Below are 19,095 nucleotides of genomic sequence, written 5' to 3' on the forward strand. Positions count from 1 at the left end.
ACTTTTCTCATTTCACACACTACTTATCGTTGGCTAAAAATACTTTATTTCACATGTGATGACACGGCTCTGATCAGAAAGCTACTGGCAGTCAAGTGCCTTATCCAAGGTCAAGTTGCCTCATCACTCACACTATTTACAAGTACCTTAAAGTCCTCTGAAATTATGTAAGAGAGAATATGAAGTAAGCACTCATTTAAATGTATAATAAAAATACAAATTAAGCATTTTAGAATAGAAAAACTGATTTTAAAACGTTGGTAAGCTAAAATCTGTATTAAAGGTTAGTAATAAAAATATTTTAGGAAGTAGTTACTAGCTATTTTAAGAAATACATGGTTGGGGAGCCTGGGTGGCACAGTGAGTGAAGCGACCGACTCGGTTTTGGCGCAGATCACGATCTCAGGGTTTTGAGATTAAGCCCCTGTCAGGCTCCGCACTCAACATGGAGCCTCTTCAGATTCTCTTTCCCCCTTCCACTGGTGCTCACTCTCTCTTTCTCTAAAATAAAATAAATAAATCTCTAAAAAATTTTAAAAAAATGCATCATCATATTTACAAGAACATGGGTCAAACCACTACTGAAAAACATCTAACTGGCACATCCAATTTGTTTTTCATTTTTTTAAATTTTTTTGCTTTTTGTCTTTCTTTTGTTTTTGTGGTTCATTTTCTTGTCTGTTTTTTTTATGACTGGTTTTGTAGTTGTATTTTACTTGTTGATCTTTTTATCATTTTTTTTTTCTTTCTCTCTTTTTTAGGACCTAATTTTCATCTTGTGGAATTGCTCTGAGGTGGAACAACATTCCTGGCTTCCAGTGACTGAGATTACAATGATGTTGCCACCTTCTTCTACTCATCTAAACCTGCTCCTAGAAACACTGAACTGACACCCCCCCCAAAATTCTCAGTCTTCTCTCCCAAGTCACTTTCAAAGAGCTGTCTCCAACACAGGTTCACAAACACTCCTTCATTATGCATGGCCCACGGTTCTAACTCCGGCCACTTGTGTATGTACATGAGCTGTCCGGGTGAGGCACGGGGGAATTCAGGAGGTCCTACCAGCTGGGGCCTTCAGGAGGTTTGAAAATGGAAGTGGCTGAAGGGTAATGGTGTTTGTTAGGTGAGCGCTCTAGCTGTGAACTCCCATTGGCTGATGGCTTTACTCTTTTATTGCCACAAACATCACAAGGTTGCAAAGAAAAAGGTCAATGCTATGCCTAGTGGAAAAAAGATGGTTAGAAACGCCTTTTACCTCTTCACCTATTTGCCTCAAACTAAACTACTAAAAAGGCTGAGAGGGAGATACGGAAAGTTGTAACTACCAATGTCTATGTATCTCAAATGCCTCTCTAAAATCCACCCAGGTCTCCTGTGTCTTCGGGGAGGCTGCTAAAAAATATAAGACTAGAAAGTCAGAAGTATTTTGCCAATCTCAGCTTTTCAATAAATTTGAGATTAGAGAGAATTTTCTGTATCAGCATAATATCAGCTGTACTGGTCTACAGAGATGTGTGGCTACATACGTACTATAAAGCACTACTGTCACAGACAATTGGTTGAATCCTTACCAACATCTGTTAATGAAATGAACTGTAGATTAAATATGTGTTCTCCTACTGTTTACTACTTCCAGCATGGTGGAATTTTATGGACAGCCTGCATTCTTTACGCAAACCAAGAAGGGCCAACTTTGAATTATATTTGTTATGTTTTTAAAACCAAATGGCTTAATAAGCTAAATTTTAGAGATTTTAGGAAAAAAATAAAAAAAGAAATGTGACATGAATTGTAGACACAGGTGAGAGAAAACACTGAGAAAAAGGATAGCAAAGAAAAAAAAGAAAGGATATAGAAATGCTTATGAGTGCCAAGAAAGACATACCTGGAGATTAAAAGCAAAGCAAAAAAAAAGGGGGGGGGGATCGGATTTGGAAGGCCATCAGGACTGCCAAAAACAAGAGCAAAACACTCCAAGTGCAAGCCATTCTGTGGTACTGATCTTGAGCCTATCAGCACAGGAAATGACTGAATATGCACTGAGGAAATAGAGTTCTTCTGAACTTAGAACCACTGCCTCTGTCTAGGTGACACAGGATTTTAACTACTGGGTGTTCAGATAGATTTTAAACCGCCAAATTACTGCCTAAGCCAGAATTCTGTCATGCGGCATGCACCAAAGATGTAAAATTATCATTAGTGCAACTTACGATTTAGAAATATATGCAGAAAAGAAACCTTTATACATCTAACCTTTATCACTACGGAAGAACTGACTGAGAATCATTGAGATGAGGAACCCCTTGTCTCCACTAAAAGTAGAAAAAAAACAAATGTTGAATCAGAAAAATGATTCTCTGCCTAGAGAAAGCTGGCAGGTACCAGCAATGAGAAGAACCGAACAAAACTCAGAATATGAAAAAGGTGAGGCATCATAAAAGATACCATAATTGAGGGGCAAGAATAAAACCTCTTTGGCAGAGAACATACACGAGGAATAAAAATGTCCTAATGCAGTTTTACAAAGTTTGGAATTCTGTGTTAGAAACAAATGAGCTAGAAATAGCTCAATTTGTGTATGACACATCTTGCCACCTAGAAAATAAAAGGTAAAATCTAGTTTAAAAAGCAAAATGAACTAATGCTATCAAACAAAAGCAACAAAAAGGACCACAAATGATTAAATCTAAGTGGGAAATAAACAAAAAATGGCTAATAGAGAAGGTCTAAATGTAATTGACAACCAGAAATATACTCTGAAACCAGGGAAGGAAAAAAAAAAAAGGAAAGTAAGTAGACTTGTGTTACAGTCAAAAAGAGACAGGCAACATCTGGAAATTTGGCGTAAATACAAGTCAGCAGGTCTAACAGACATGCATCTTGTTATTAAGGGAACTGGCTTTAAAAAACAAAACAAAAACTTACAGAACCACTTACAATTATGTTTGAAAAATCATGAAGAACTGAGGAGGTAGCAGAGGATTAGAAAAAAACAAATGAGGTACCAATCTTCAAAAATGTAAGAAATGTGCTTCTGGTGACTACTGCCTGGTAAGTCTAACTTGAATCCCTAGTAAAATAATGGAACAAATAATAAAAGAAAAAAAATCCGTAAACATTTAGAGTTTAATGAGCTCATAAAGAGTAAGTATGGAGACTGCTTTGTTTATTTTAAAACACGCTTAAAATGTTTATGTTTAGGACAAAAATTACAAAAAAGGGGAAATAGAGCAAATACATTTAATGTCTTTAGGTTTTACAAAAGCATTTATACAAATTTCATAAAATTTCCATTCTAAATTATATTTCTGATTGGGGCTTAGTGTCATAATATAATGAATAAAACACACCAACAAAGACTGAAAAGAGTTGAAAGATGTTATGTAGGATAAACAGCAGTGAATCAAATTAGGAAGCGATTTTCAGAATGGGTACTGATTGAGCATTACTTAGAATCTTCACTGATGTCTGGGAGGATGGATAAATAAAAAGATAATAGAGTAATTAATCTGCATTTGTAGATGAAAGCAAATGTGAAAAGAATGGCTATAGATACGAATATCGAAATAACTCCCAATGCCTCTAACAAATGCGTAAAAGGAAAATTAACAGGACCCAAAAGTGTAAAGGGAGCTATGTGTCCAAGGTAAACTATGTGTCCAGAACTAGCCCAAATTTTTACTTATGCTTTATCGTTTCTTTCACACCCTATCTCCATGTATGTATTATCTTCATTGGACAGACGTGGATAGTGAGCCTCAGAGACACAAGGGACCTTGCCCGAAGTCTAACAGCTAGTTAGGTAGTGGCAGAACAAATTTGAACCGGGAGCTATCTGACTGTCTGTGTGTTTTTCACGAAACTATGTCATCTGCCTGGCGACCCTGAAAAGTGACTTCTGGTGAGTGGGAAATCTGAACTAGAAGCATTCAAGGGAAGGAAGAAATGTAGAAAGAGACGATGGACTAAAAAGGAATAGACAACGGGAAAAGAACTGTGACTGCACAATCTGACAGCAACAGAAGAAGAAAGCTTGACAAAGTGTCCATGGCCAGAGCAGAGAACTTGTTTTCGTTTCTAACTTAGCTCGGACAAAACCCCCATGGGGTTGAGAACGCTTCATTCACACAAAGTCGGTGACTTTGAACACTGCAAAGAACAAGAGTCAGAGAATTCCACACGTATCAAGTTGGTCAAATAAAGCTAGAAAGACTTTGTGTCACTGGAGCAGTGTTCAATTACACAGCCATGAGGGAGAGGCCTTGCTCAGCCACAGGCTATCACAGTCTATGGCCATTCTGGCAAGCAGAGCTAGACAGACATGAGAAAATTAAAATGGGTGAAGGGAAGTTAAGATTAGAATTACACAGCAAAGACACTTCTTTGAAATCAAATTCAGAAGGCTATGAATTAAGGATTTTTTCATGTTCTCCTGAAGAGGAGATATCCCTAAAAGGTATTCAGAATGTAAGCTCTTGGAAGTCAACAGCTCTGGGGCTTTTTTGTGGTTGTTTTTGTTTTGTTTTGTTTTGTTTTCTGTTTGGCACAGAAAGTAGCTAGCACACCTAGGTTCTCGCTAAACATAAAACACTAAACATTACAGCGTTTCGAATTCTACCAATGAAACACCTACGGAACCACATCAGCCAGTGACCAAACGCTAGACAAGACAACCAATAAGCCTCTTTTTCACTTCTTGGACTCATATAAACCATATAAAGCACTTCGTCAAAAACAGTAGCTGCGGGAGTTACGACTCAAGCTCCCAAGCTGTCTGGTCACTGTATCAGAGAGTACTAAGAGAGTACCAAGGCCAAAATAAATATCCTGGAGCTTCTCGCTGAAGAACTACTAGTTGCAGGGGCTCACTTATGTCTGACACATCTACAGCCCTCATTTCAGAGTATCAGCTAGCAGGAGCAGCACCTTCACTGCTACCCTGTCACTTCGACGAGATGTTTAAAAGAAAACAAAGATCTTCATAGAAGAAAATGACAGTTAATCTCAAATATGCTAACAAGGACAGAAGGAGGACAAATACTGTTCATTAGGAGTTGGAGATAAAATATTTTTAGTTTCTGGGGCGCCTGGGTGGCTCAGTTGGTTGAACAACTGCCTTCGGCTCAGGTCATGATCCTAGACTTCCGGGATCGAGTCCCGCATCGGGCTCCCAGCTCCTTGGGGAGTCTGCTTCTTCCTCTGACCTTCTCCTCTCTCATGCTCTCTCTCACTCATTCTCTCTCAAATAAATAAATAAAATCTTAAAAAAAATATTTTTAGTTTCTTTTTCTTTTTATTGTTTTTGAAGATTTTATCTATTTGACACAGAGAGAGAAACAGCGAGAGAGGGAACACAAGCAGGGGGAGTGGGAGAGGGAGAAGCAGGCCTCCTGCTGAGCAGGGAGCCCAATGCAGGGCTTGATCCCAGAACCCTGGGATCATGACCTGAGCCGAGGGCAGATGCTTAACGACTGAGCCACCCAAGACGCCCCTTGAGTTTATTTTTAAAGGTAGCATCTCAGACACTTATTATGGCAAAGGTTCCACGATTCATAAAACTGCAAATCACGCTGTATAAGAAATATGTAAAATCAAATGCAGCCCAATACCCAATGTAAAAATGTTTTTAGTATGAAGCTACTGACAATAGTACCTTTCATAAGACATCTGAAGAAAAGAAAGGGTGTCTGTGAACTATATTTCCTTCCTGGAATATTCTGGTCAAAGCGATAGATATGCCTCTAAATCCCGTTCTTCATTTAAATCCAACTGCCTCCTTCACAGCGCGATCACTATCAGGAAAAGAGGATTCATAAATTCCTGCAGCCTCTCCTCTTGTGTTCTATATCTGGAAAGACCTCTGTGCATTCATTTTCACTTAAACCCTATGTTATTAAAGTTCAAAAAGCAGGTACATCAAACACAGACTGTGAAAGAGCAAAGCTAAAAGGCTTTCCATTTGGGGACTAGAAATAAGAATCTGAATGAAGTCTCCAAGTGATCCAGAACTTACCAGTTTGGCATCTGAGGCCTGACACTGTGCAGACACTGGACGCTACAAGAGATAGAAAAATGGAATAAAGCCTTATCTTCCCCTACCACAGTGAGGTTTTCCAACTCTATGATGTCTATGATCTCACAAGGGAGGAGATGATCTCCAAGCAGAAAGCAAAAGCAAGAGCCCTACACTTTGTGCTTGTAAGACCAGAACATTATTATGCTTCACACCACTTTCTCCTACAGTGTATTTATCCCAGTTTCGTCTTCTAAGCAGGAAAGCAAAATACTACTATACATCCTGAAGCCAACTATTCCACCTGATAAATTTGTTCCAGAGTACATAGAACTAATCTACAGTTTTTTAACCCTTTAAAAAGTGTCCTATAGGCGCCTTATGGATGAAGTCATGCCATGACCTACCAGTTAGCAAATCAAATGGTGGACGGATTCTCTATGATTTGCAAAGAGCAGCCAATAAACGCTGAGAGGCAGGCTAAGAAAAGGGGCCAATTCATCCAAGATTGACATACAGCTAACCCCTAGAGTAAAATTTGGCAGGAACTCTTGTGAAAGCTGCACAGAAACATTTGCAAACCTTTACACACAATCCTGTGGCTCTACCACAGATACTGCAGGAAACTACCTGCAGAGGAATGTGATGGCCTAAAGTCAGTTTTGCTAGTACACCTAGGGCAATCCTCTACTTTTTCTTATTAAAAAATTAAAGAAAATCTTTTGATCTGTGATAATGTACTGATCAAGAACAACGTTGCTGCCTGGTTTTCTTTCTAATCCAAGATAACAATACCCCTTAAAATCCAGTACACCCTGCCCCACGTCGCAACTCTAGTGCTAATAGGGGACGATCCTAGAGCAGGTGGTCACGGAGTGCGTCTAGCTCAAAGACATGTTGCGTTTGGTCTGCAAAGTATTTTTTCTTTAACTGGACCAGTTGGCAATTTTTTAAAATAAGACTTCTCATTTCTCTTGACAGGAGGAAGGTTCTGACAACACGTGTCCCACACTCATGCACGGCAATGATCAGTTAGAGCATATCAGAAAACAGCTGCTCCTTTTTAATATGGGGCACAGGCTCCAGTCCAGCACAGCTGCATCCCTTCCTCCCAGCTGTCCTGTACCCAGCCCTCTTACCCATTCCCATTGTCTGCCCGCAACCCCTCTAAGGCAGTAGAGCTTGTAGACCCTGTTCTAATGAAAACTTAGAAATACAGCTGTGTAAGTAAGAGTGACAAGCTTGGCAGACAGAAATAGCACTACTCAAAATGACACCAGCAAGCTAAAGGAAAAAACGCAGAACAAGTGGTGACAGGAGAAGGGAGAAGTGGAGGAGGAATCAATGGAGGGGAGAAGAAAGGGAAAGGGGAGGCAGGGGGAAGCAGCAGCTATTTCTGCCTTCAGAGAGCTTACAGTCTAGCAGAGGAACACTGGACAATGTCAAAGCAACAAATCAATGAATGCCAAAACCATGCACTGGAGTCATGACGGAATGGGATGGATTTAATAGGAAATGATTTCAAGACTTCTGAGCAGGCAAGGTCATTAATCCAGATGGGAAGAGAGGAGGAAGGTGGACCTTTTAGCTAAGAAGAAATGTTAAAGGCAAAGAACACAGTAGAAACTAGCCCGGTCTAGACAGGCAGGGATGGATTAGATGATGGACCGAGCAGGCAGAACAATGAGCTGATTGGTTTAACTGGAACAGAGATGCAGAGGACACAAAGATGGGAGCGACGCTTGATCAAGTGACGTTTCAGACACGCACAGGATTCTGTAGGCCTTGATCTCACGGAACCTCAGTTAACACCTCATGATCACTGAGCACCTGTAGAGAAGATGTTCTCTCAACGAGCATTTTTTCACAAAGCTGGCCTGAAGATCAGAAAGGATGTAGCAGAGTAACGACTAGGAATTTGTCGGCTCCCTCTCTGTGCCTTGTTTATGAGCATATCAATTTGGGGAAAAAGCAGGTGATTCTTAAAGAGAAAAAGAAAAAAGGACAGATAATGAAAAAAGGCAAAAGAAAAGAAAAACAAAAAGCAGACAGTAAGTTAGCTTGAAAGCAATGAAAGCATATGCTATCAGCCACAGCAGAATGTAACTGCCTCCTGTCTGGAATGATCCCCAAATTCTCCTGCTCTCAGTGACGTCCTATCTGTAGCGCTTCAGCTCACTCATTTACATCAGCTACCACTTTCCAGTAAGCCTCTTTGGGCTCCCTGCTGCTGAATTTACTTACCTGAGGTTTCTGGAAAGGGTTTCGCCTGGAAGACTCAAAGGTGGGATAAATTGGCCGGGTTGATGCCCTCTGGGCAGGATCCTGGCACACAAATCCTGAATGGGGAATGGCAAACATTAAAACCTACCATTTTCTAAGAAATTAGCAGGTTTAGCTGTCCCTTTTCTTTAGAGATACAAAGTCAGTTTCACAGTCATAAATATTAGAGATCTATCCTCAGAAGGATGAGGCATGGCTCTCTCAGACACACACTCCACTTGAACTTCAAACCACCAAAACTGGACAGCATGAGAATGGAAAATATGCAGATAAATCAACCTTCCTTGCTAGGGAGCGGATTCTGATTGAAAAAGAGATGTGGATTTTTTATGAACTTCAGAGTAAAAAGTGTAAATCACCATTTAAAAATGCACAGTTGTTTATAAAAACAAATTATTTTAAAGTGGCCTCCTAGAGGGTGACTGGAAAATAATGTTGTTTTTACTGGGAGAACCCAAGAGCAGGTGAGGGTTCCTGTCCTGTTACAAGATCTACTCCTGGGGCGCCTGGGTGGCTCAGTGGGTGAAAGCCTCTGCCTTCAGCTCAGGTCATGATCCCAAGGTCCTGGGATCAAGCCTGCATCAGGCTCTCTGCTCAGCAGGGAGCTTGCTTCCCGCCATCCCCCCCCCCCCGCCCCCCGCACCCCGCCTGCCTCTCTGCCTACTTGTGATCTCTGTCAAATAAATAAATAAAATCTTTTTTTTTTAAATTTTATTTTTTATAAACATATATTTTTATCCCCAGGGGTACAGGTCTGCGAATCGCCAGGTTTACACACTTCACAGCACTCACCATAGCACATACCCTCCCCAATATCCATAACCCCACCCCCCCTCTCCCAAACCCCCTCCCCCCATCAACCCTCAGTTTGTTTTGTGAGATTAAGAGTCACTTACGGTTTGTCTCCCTCCCAATCCCATCTTGTTACATTTATTCTTCTCCTACACCCTTAACCCCCCCATGTTGCATCTCCTCTCCCTCATATCAGGGAGATCATATGAAAATAAATAAATAAAATCTTAAAAAAAAAAAAAAGATCTACGCCTAGAACAGCTGAAGGTGGTCTCCTGGCAAAGTGGGCTTCTCAGATTATCTACGCTTAAGCAGTTAGGTGTGCGCTCACTTCACCTGCTTCCTAAAAAGAAGCAGACTCCCATCCAGGGAGACTAGAGTGGCTAAGTTTTACAGCATTTTCTGGTCCACCAAGTACTAGTTCATTTCAAATGTGTTTTGTCATGCCTTAGTAGAGTACTTAGGTAATGACAACAAACCCACAATAAACCCATCCGATTGCCCATCTCCATTTCAAAGTTTTTGGCTTATCTGCTAAAAAAGGGATTTCTTCCTTGGACTTCCTTCAGTTATAACTACTGGGAGGGGGGACGGTGGCACCATGTTGACACCAGCGGAGACCGCCTAGTGGAAACTAGACTGCCTAGTGGAAAGGAAGCTTTGTTCCTTTGTAACAAAGCTTCTTCAGTCAATCACACTCTCCCAGCTCGGAAAAAAATAGACTGTCTCCGGACCTTCGGTTAAGGCTCTTCCTCGGCTCGTAATTCCTGTGCCCCAGGAATTAGTTCTCAGCCCTAGTTGTGGTTCAGCCTCAGGACAGGATGGAGCCAGGGGGAGTAAAAACATATAAACACTTGCCTGAAAACATAATTTCTCAGTACAAGACACTCAGCATGGCTTACGAACTGCCAATTGGCAACACCTAGAAAGCCCGACAAAATGGATGCTCTGGTTAACTTTTATATGAGTCTTCAGAAAACACCACTACTCACCTACAACAGTGAACATATCTGAAATCATACTGGCTTTAATCTTTAGGTCCAGAGGTGCATCGCTAATACAAGAGAGAAAGAAAGGCCAATCGATAATGTTAGAAATTAACAGAAGAGCTACCCCTAATGGGCCTCAGTATAGCAGAGCTTCCAAATGTCGATGAGAAGCAACACATCAAGCATACCAAACCCATGGAAAAAGAAAAAGAAATCTGGGCAAAAATACTTGAAATAAAAGCCCACTGCTAAACTCATCCTCTGTAGGGCAGGTCCAGCACCAAAGTTGATTCCCTGACATGCAATCTTTTTATTCCAGAAGGTCTTGTGCAATTCAAACCGTGTACAAGAACACTGCATCATTAGCACTACAGATTTCAGAGGTTTGGACCTTTAATATGCTCTTTTATGAGTGTGTCCATCCTTCCAATTATTTTTTACCGCTACAATAGTCAAATCACATTCACATGCAAGAGAAGAAACTCTGGTCATCTTTGTACATTTTTTAAGGCTTCATTTTCTGTTCTAAATCAATCCTCTTAAGCTTTTAGGCTTGCGAATGAAGGCAAAAAAATACAAGTTATACCAAAATATCACCAGATGATGCAGCAGGAACCCACATGGAAACACAAACATGAACCGAAAGCTGGACGCTCGCTGTGCCAGTGGCTGCCATGTTGGCTTTGGTGTTGAGGTGTTCTTCCATGAACCAGATTACTTTGGCTGCTGGACCAGTGCATCATTCCGGGGATCTCTAACATCAGAGGACGTACATGGCTGGGCAATTTGCTAAGAGCTGACTTAACAAAAGAGTAGCCCAACATTGGAAGCATCTCTGTGATATCTAGTTCTATACCTTACTGCTGGGTTGAAGCCGAACTCCCACCCCACGAAGTAGTTAATTTGTCTTTATTTGATGACTTGGCATTTTGCCAACATTTTTCATCCTTAAACATGCAGCTGCTGGGTGGTCTGTAGCACAAATCTCTAGGGTCCTCTAGCTGTTTAGAGAAGTGTATGGCTAATAGAAACTCTGGCTACAGCTGCAGATATAAGCACAATCTTCTCTGGTATTGAAAAAATATGTTTCTTTCCTTCTTCTAAACGATGGGTTTAAAAATTTCAAGATTGTTTTGAAGTTTTTAGACTCTAATCTTAGATGCATACCAGAATACAGAAAGGGTAAAAGGACCAAACATTATATATATAATACCCTAGGCCCAGCTCTATACCTTACAGTATATGTGGATTTGAACCTGTACAAACCTTTAGTAATAAAGGAAATATAATATCTCATGTATTTCTTTAGCCTTGGCAGAACACCTACAAAGTTAAAAGACAGAAAGAGAGAGAACTGGAAATAAAAATGAACACAAGAAGCATCCCTTAGACGCTCAAGAAGACAGTCATCAGATCACAAATTGACTAGTAAGATAGGGATACACGGTTACCATTTGGAGGTTAACCACATGTCACAAATCCCTCAAATTTAGAAATTCTAGTCATTTCTATCTAATAACTAGGGTAAAAAAATCTAGCGCCAAGAGAAACGACTTTTTTTAAAAAGTTTTTTTAGTGCTATTCATTGAAGGTTTGTCCTTTTCCAGTTGATGGAACAGACTACTTACCAGGCCAAAGAAGGGGAGAGATTTACTTCCAACAACCATGGCTTCAGAGTAGAATCTATGAGCACATCAAAGCCATAGAGTTCTAGAAATACAATATAACATACAAGATCATTTTCGATGTTACAACTGAACAAAAATCTGAAAGACTGAAGCCAATCAACTCCCACCAGAGGCCTAGAAATTTGGGGAGTATAAGTGATGAGTGGAAGTAGAAGCAGAGAATCTTTCCAGTTCAAAATAAATTAATCAAGTTCTAGAGATCATGAGATAATGTTATAAAATTCCACTGCTTTTATCATCCACTCTATTGACATTCCTGAGTTCTACACAGAAAGTGACCTGATCTCTAAAAGTTGGCAAGCATGATTCTGCTGTGCATATGGGTTAAAAAAAAAAAAAAAAAAGGAAAGAAAAAAGTTGGGAATGGGAATGCCACAAAGGCATCCAACATCAAAGCTTCAAAGCTGCTTTGGGTTTGTTCTGGATTGTCCCCCCATATTCCGAAACAGAAAAATCTCCTGAAGGAATCTCCCTGGGCCCTTCCACTACATTTTTCTAAACCAGTATCTTGTTTTCGCAGCCTAGGTCAAGAAGATATTTAAGTGTAAAATATATTTATTCTTCCCCTCTCCTATGGTTTCAATTTCCCTTTGGAGACAGAAAATAAAGTACAATGGCCCAATATAGAAAGACAGAAGAGAAAGGAGGGAACCCGTAGCAGACAGAGCAGGACTGTGATAAGCCATCCTGCACCACTAATATCACTGAAAAAGGGAAGGAGCCAGAGACCAAATTTCCATGGTTTCTGGTTTCCTTTTCATGGTTTCTTTACTGATTCTCTTCCCTAATTCCGCAACTGTTGTAAAGAGTAAAGCAAGAACATGAGCGGGCTTTTCTCCCAGGATGCAGGGATAATAGGACGCTAACTTTGGAACCTCAGCCGGCAACCTTCACTCTTATCATTAACGAGACCCTCTCCACAGTCCTCTTTGGGATACACAGATCAAATACGTCTAACTTTCATAAGTCCCACTCATTCTCAAACTTTCCACTCCGTGTCCCTCAGATAAACTGTCTACATCTTCCTTCCAAGAGAAAAGATGAGCTTCCTTACAGTTCAACCAGAGGTCACAGGCCACAGCTCACACCTATAGAAACAAATGTCTTTACTTCAAGAAGGATTCTCCCCATTTCTTAATCCTCTCAAGAACACAGGAAAGTACGTGTAAGTTTCTAGAAAGATGGTGCCCAAGACTGTCTTTTGAACAGGAAGTCTGATATGGGACCAAGAATCCTAGAAGGGAAATCTAGAAACCTGGCTCCTTCTCATGACTCTACCATTTATTCACTGTGGCACGTGGGGACATCATTTCTCTTCTCCTTTCATTTTTCTCTATTAACCACCACCTGTCAGTGCCTGTATGCTCAGTAACGCTAAACCCAAAATTCCTATTTATGCAACACTGATTAGACAATCATATTCAAGTTTTTCTCACAGGAAAAGTTGCCATGAATGAATTTGCTTCCATGGTACTTATTCAGGATTCAATTTAACTTGCAAAATGAATCTCAAACCAAAAGAGAGTGTGAGGTGGGATTTTCCTTCATGTAACTACACAAGAATCAATTATTGGTACTTCAAAATGTAAAGAAAAGAAAGCTCCTATCTCTTGCAGGTAACAAATTCATAATTTTTATGGCCAGTACATTCTTCTTAAATATTTTACCTAATCTTCAGCCATCCTACAGAATATTCCCCTTTTAATCTGAAAGAAAAATCTTTTGTGATATGGCGCTCAATAAGGCATTTAAAAAGAAAAACTTAATTGCTAAATCTACAAGCTCATGTTAACATTACACAAGCGGGATTATACAGGATTCAACTGTTTCATAAAGTGGTAATATTATTAATAATAACAGTATGAGGAACAGGGTAAGAATACTGCCTGATGCACAGAGTGACCAGACTTGTGGAGCAACCAGAAACGGAGACAAGCTAAAATCAGAATGACAACCCACGAGCCCCATCATTTAAACACCTTGCATTAAACAGCCAACACATGGACTATTTCCCAAATTAAGAGGCAAAGTCCAAGTATCTCCATTGAAAGTCTGAGAACTAACATTCTAGGAAGAAAAAAATAAAATAAAATAACCAAAGAGAGAAAATGCCCTTTATAGTACCAACTGCATGTTTACTCAGGTGAATGAAACCCGTCAGGGCTTAACAATCTCAAAATCAGTTTTGGCTCTGACTGCACCTGTATGCGCACAAGGCTTAGATCTACTACCATCTAAGAGTGGGCTAAGTTTGGGACAGCATTACAACCCAGAGCCAAGCCCAGCTCCCCTTAGAGGCGGGGTCTGGGGGGTGGGAAATGGTAAATGGTATGAAAAAGTAGCATTTGTATCAGGTTTATCTCTTAAAATAATCAACTCAGCTTAAGAAAAATAATTTGGGCCCTTGACAGGCTACAAAGTCCTTATAAGGACCCTTTTAACTTATGACTGGTCTTTTTCATGGACATTTAAGATTTTAAAAGGTAAAAAGGAGGTTGCACTGAGAATATTAAACTTCACCTTCAATATTGTGTGTTTTGCCAGTGTCTAGAATTTTGAAAACTTGGTAATCCAGGATGAGATACAGCAGTGTTCCTGTCATTAAAGGGTGCAGGCAAACTAGGTTTTTCCCGCTCCGAGAGCTACTTTCTTTGTTCCTCTCTCTTGTCCTCACCACAACAGAAGAGCAAGTATTTTCAAAGAACTATTGCTCCCACCTTGTTCAACAATGTTTCCTTAGGAAAATTTTCTTTCATGAGATGTTTTCCTTCAGCCCCCAGCCAAATCAAAACAAACTTGAAAATATTCTCGTGACTAAGTGAGGGGAAGCCTGGCACCACCTCTACTTCACACTGGTGCCCTTTTGTCCCTATTTCTTGAATGCAGCTTCCTGTAAAAGCGATCTACAATTAGCTGCCTTAACCTTCTTACAGCCTATTCCATTCCCCAGCCCGTAAGGATTTGCTCCCATTCTCTAAGTCAGTGTCAGAGAACAGTCACTGACTGTTCTCACTGGGATCACCAAAGACCACCTTACTGCGAAGCCCAAACATCTGAAACTGTTGACCACCCCTTACTTATTGGAACTTTCTTCTCCCTTGGTTCCAGGCCACTGCTCTCTTCTGATTCTCCTCCTTTCACACCTTCTCTTCTGCCCAGCTATTCACTGGTAGGTTTGCTCAGGGTGGCATCCTCAGGGCTCTTTCCTTCTCAATTCTACTTCTCTTCTGGGGTGATCTCATGTATTCTCATGGCTGCAATTAATATGATGATGATGACATTCAAATCTCTATCTTTAGTCAAGTGTCTCTGGGACACCAAATCCATAACTCCAATCGCCTTCTAGATAACTTCACTAGGATATCTCATGAGTACTCAACCTCAACAGAACATAACTTGTTATCTTTCCCCCAAACCTGTTTGAATTCCCATTATTCTTCACCTTGGAAAATGGTAACCCCATCTGCCAGTCGCCAAAGCTAGAAACACTCTCTTCACCACGTCCCAAATCCTACACGTTACCAGATCTCTTCTCTATTTCTCTTTAATCCAGTCATATAAATTCCTTTTTGACATATAATTCATATATAATGAAAGGGACAGATCTTAAGTGTACAATTTGATCATGCATGATAATTGGATACATCCATGTAATCCACACTCATCTCAACCCATAGAGAACATTTCCATCATTCCAGAAAGATCCCTCATGCCCCTTCCTGGTAAATACCTTGCTTCCCCTCATCATACCCTCAGATAATCACTATTCTTCTTTCTTTCACCATAGATTCATTTTGTCCATTCCAGAAAGCCCTATTAAACAGGAGCATCCCGTATGTACTCTCTTGAGTCTGGCTCTTTCATTTAGCCTTTCTGAGATTCATCCACCCGTTATTGTTTCTTGTTTTAAAGTGAGTCAATAAAATTATTGTATAATTTACATACAACAAAACCCTTTTCAATTGTAGTCTGATGAGTTTACACAAATGTATATGTTACTTAACCATCACCACAATTAAGATAAAGGACAATTCTATCAGACATTCCCCATGCCCCCTTAGAGTCAATTCTCACTCCCCATCCCACCAGAAATCATTGATCTGATCTCTGCCTTTTCCAGGAAGTCAAATAAATGAAATCATATGGTATTAGCCTTTGAGAGTGGCTCCTTTCATTCAGCATTGTGCTTCTGAGATTTATTGACGTTACTGTGTTTCAACAGTGTAGTCCATTCCTTTTATTCCATGTTATGGATATACCATAACCTATTCGTCCATTCAACAGTTCATGGGCAGCTGGGTTGCTTCCGATTTTGGATAATTATGAATAAAGCTGTTCTAAACCTTCACGTACAGGTATTTGTGTGAACATGTATTACTTTTCTTGGGTAAACAGCTACAAGTGGGATTGCCAAGTCTATATTATCACTACACACTTCTTACCTCCCCATCCATTTCCCTAGGACTAGTCTCTCCCTGCTGCAGTCCATGCTTCATATGGCTATCAGAATTTCTAAGACATCAATCTGTCAGATAGAGACAAACTGTGAACGACCCCAACAACAGACACTTGATGTCAGGTTGGCTCCTGCAGGATTTTAGTTACTTCTGGTCACGCTGTACAGTATTCCCTTTATTGTAATTCCGTCTTACCAGTTTGGGTCATATCATGATAAAAATGAAAGCAAATAATAATAATCTTACTGCTCTCCGGGCTCAAAAAACTCCAGTGGCTGTCTGTTATCTACAGGATAAATTTAAACATGTCAGTCCTCTACAATCAGGCTCCAATCTACTTCCATATCTCCTCTCCTGTCACCCCTTCCCATGCAGGTTCTATCTAGTCACAGTGAGCTTCTCACTTCAAAAAATGTCACACTGTGTCTGAACACTGTGCTGGGCACATCCTATTCCCTCTGTTACAAATGGCTTTCCCCGGCTTCCCCTAGGCATAGCCGGTAGCTCTGGTGTATTCCAAGAGTACCCGAGTCCCTCTACTCTCTATACTGTCGTTTATCATTTCATGTCTGCTCCTCCCCACCACTGGAGGATAGGGCCGTGCCTCATTCATTGTAAACTACAAGCAGCCTATACCATAAAAAGCTAGAGGAAGCAATCAAGACATGCTAAAAGAAAGAAAAAGAAAAGAAAAGGCTAAAAGAAAACCAATTAAGTAAAAAAATACTGTATGATTTTTGAAAAAGACCAAGTAATATGTAGCTACTCCCCCAAAGTAACCCTAGGACAAGACTCGAAATATTCATAATAAAGCTAGTAACCATAAAGACAATAAGAGGCATTTTTATTAAGACTTTTACATATTAAGACATATTTTTTAAAAAACTTGATAAAGGGTGGTCTAGGAAGGGAGGGGAAAAAAGATTTGATAGGGCAAATAATAACACGTGCAATGCCTAAAAGATTACTAAACATGTCACACCACTAATTGTGGAATCAATCCACTCACCCTCTCCAGAAACAAAGCCCTGGCTGCAGCTGTAATCCTGAGTCAGTGGAAAGTGCTGACATTAGCCAGTCCGCACTGTCAGTCAAATGCTATTGTATAAAGAAATTCTTTTTACCTTGGCTTTGGATTTGAGTTGAAAACCTAAGGAGGAAGTCTTTATCTGGGCTCCAGAAGGAGAAGTTGGAAAGAAGCAAATCAAGATCCCACAGGAAAATGAGCTAAATAAAAGAGAAAGCCCAGAGCCAATTTGTTAACTAGTCCAATACATCGACATGGTATCTGGCTACCATATGTAAAGGTAGATTTGAAAGCAGTTTCTAGGACTCGGTACTGTTGATGAGAGCCGAAAGAGTGCCCTTTTCAGGCCTGATCGGCTAGAGAGAGTGATATCATTTTTCCTGAGATCGAGTTACAGGAGGGCAGGAGAAGAATCCAGGATATGGGATGTGCCCAAAGTGGTCAGACTCATCAGAACTTGTCTTTATGTGAGTGGAGAAGAGCCAGAGAGACCTGCTCCCAAACTTGGCTTGGCCATTTGTTAACTGCGTGACCTAGGAACGGATTATTTAACCTTTCCGAATCCCTCGTCTTTGTTATAAAACCATGGGTAACAAATACCAAAAAAACTCTCAAAAGAGGGCGAAAGGGAATAACCAATGAAAAGTGTTTGACAACAGTAGGTACTTCCTCCCCTGAACCTTCCACAGTGAACTTCCCTTCCCTTCCCACCTGAAGAGGAGCATGGAACAAAGCAGAAAGGAGACTCTTTCGAAAAGTGAACTGTTAGAAAAGAAGAAAGAAAGAAAAATGAACTGTTTGCTGACTTCTATTGGTGATGGTCAAGCAGTTTACATAATTGGGGAATGTACGCTGCCCACTTTCATGCCTTCCACAAATATTTATGGACACCCACCCTCTGAGAATGTCAGCTTACCCTATTAAATGGTCTAGAATAAGAGCAATGGAAGGCCGAAGTAGCATTCATTCAACAGACAGAGGTGTACTGAGCATGGATCGTCCCGAGCAAAGAGGTCATTGGCCTCTGACCTAAACAAAGCCAGCCACATCGCCTCTACAAGTGGCATGGCAGCTGGCTCAGAGGAGTCCCAAGCCGGAGAGGACCAGGCTCCTAGCCTGTTACTTTAGCCGTCCTCACACAGAGAGATAAAACTGCTGTCAGCAGCAGCATCTGTAAAGGACAGCTAACATCCTGTTGCTCTTGGCTGGTTTTCTCCAACTGGTCAAAAAAGCCATTCTCGTTGCCAGTTATGTCACAGTGCCAATTTCCTAAGCATACTTAAAGGGTTGCTGTTTACACATACATTTCACATGGTACCATATTTTTACAACCTTGAAGGCAATAAAAATTAGAGTGCCAAAAATCTATTTTATTGGGAGAGGCATCAAAAAGTCTGTAAGTCAAGAGTCCAATGACTAAGATGACCTGACAGCCAACCATCCTGTGGGCCCCTGCCCTCCAGGCTGGGTCTCCTTCATGTGGGCTCTTCTATTCATGAGCTCTGGGACCTCAGGAAGGGCTCCAGTTTCTCAGGTCTCAACTTCTTTTTATGGACTAATTATTCTCTGGGGTCCTTTCCAGATGTATAATCTATGAGAAGGCATTACATGGCTAAGTCTTAGATTGTCTGCGAAGGTTCCCAGGTCTACATTTAAATACCAATAATACAATGCAGGTGTATGTAGATATCATCCATGTAAAATCCAGCTTGAGAAGAACAACACTTACAATCTATGCCTTTCAGCAGGGACTGAAAATAAGTTAAATGCATAGATAAACAGATGAAAAGAATATTGGCAGTACCAAAAAGCAATCATCAGGCATTACAGGTGGTAGAGTGGGAAA

At 40.5% G+C, this 19,095-nt stretch overlaps 1 protein-coding gene across 10 annotated transcripts in view; it reads right to left on the reverse strand.

The window, feature by feature from the left end:
- Positions 1–19,095, reverse strand: part of TTLL5 (tubulin tyrosine ligase like 5) — a 284,234-nt gene that overhangs the window by 205,697 nt on the left and 59,442 nt on the right. For 8 of the 10 annotated variants that reach the window (XR_007128458.1, XR_007128457.1, XM_047735330.1 and 5 more), the window contains exons 13-16: positions 11,706–11,787; positions 10,081–10,142; positions 8,258–8,352; positions 6,014–6,055 (exon numbers count right to left, since the gene is read on the reverse strand). Coding sequence is in view for 8 of the 10 variants with exons in the window: in XM_047735330.1 (XP_047591286.1) it covers positions 6,014–6,055; positions 8,258–8,352; positions 10,081–10,142; positions 11,706–11,787 (281 nt within the window). In the remaining 2 variants the exon portion in view is untranslated. The remainder of the gene's footprint in view (positions 1–6,013; positions 6,056–8,257; positions 8,353–10,080; positions 10,143–11,705; positions 11,788–19,095) is intronic. The other 2 variants (XM_047735331.1, XM_047735328.1) reach the window with 1 other exon arrangement.

Source organism: Lutra lutra, chromosome 7 (genome assembly GCF_902655055.1).
Source record: "Lutra lutra chromosome 7, mLutLut1.2, whole genome shotgun sequence".
In the NCBI taxonomy this organism is placed as follows: Eukaryota; Metazoa; Chordata; class Mammalia; order Carnivora; family Mustelidae; genus Lutra; species Lutra lutra.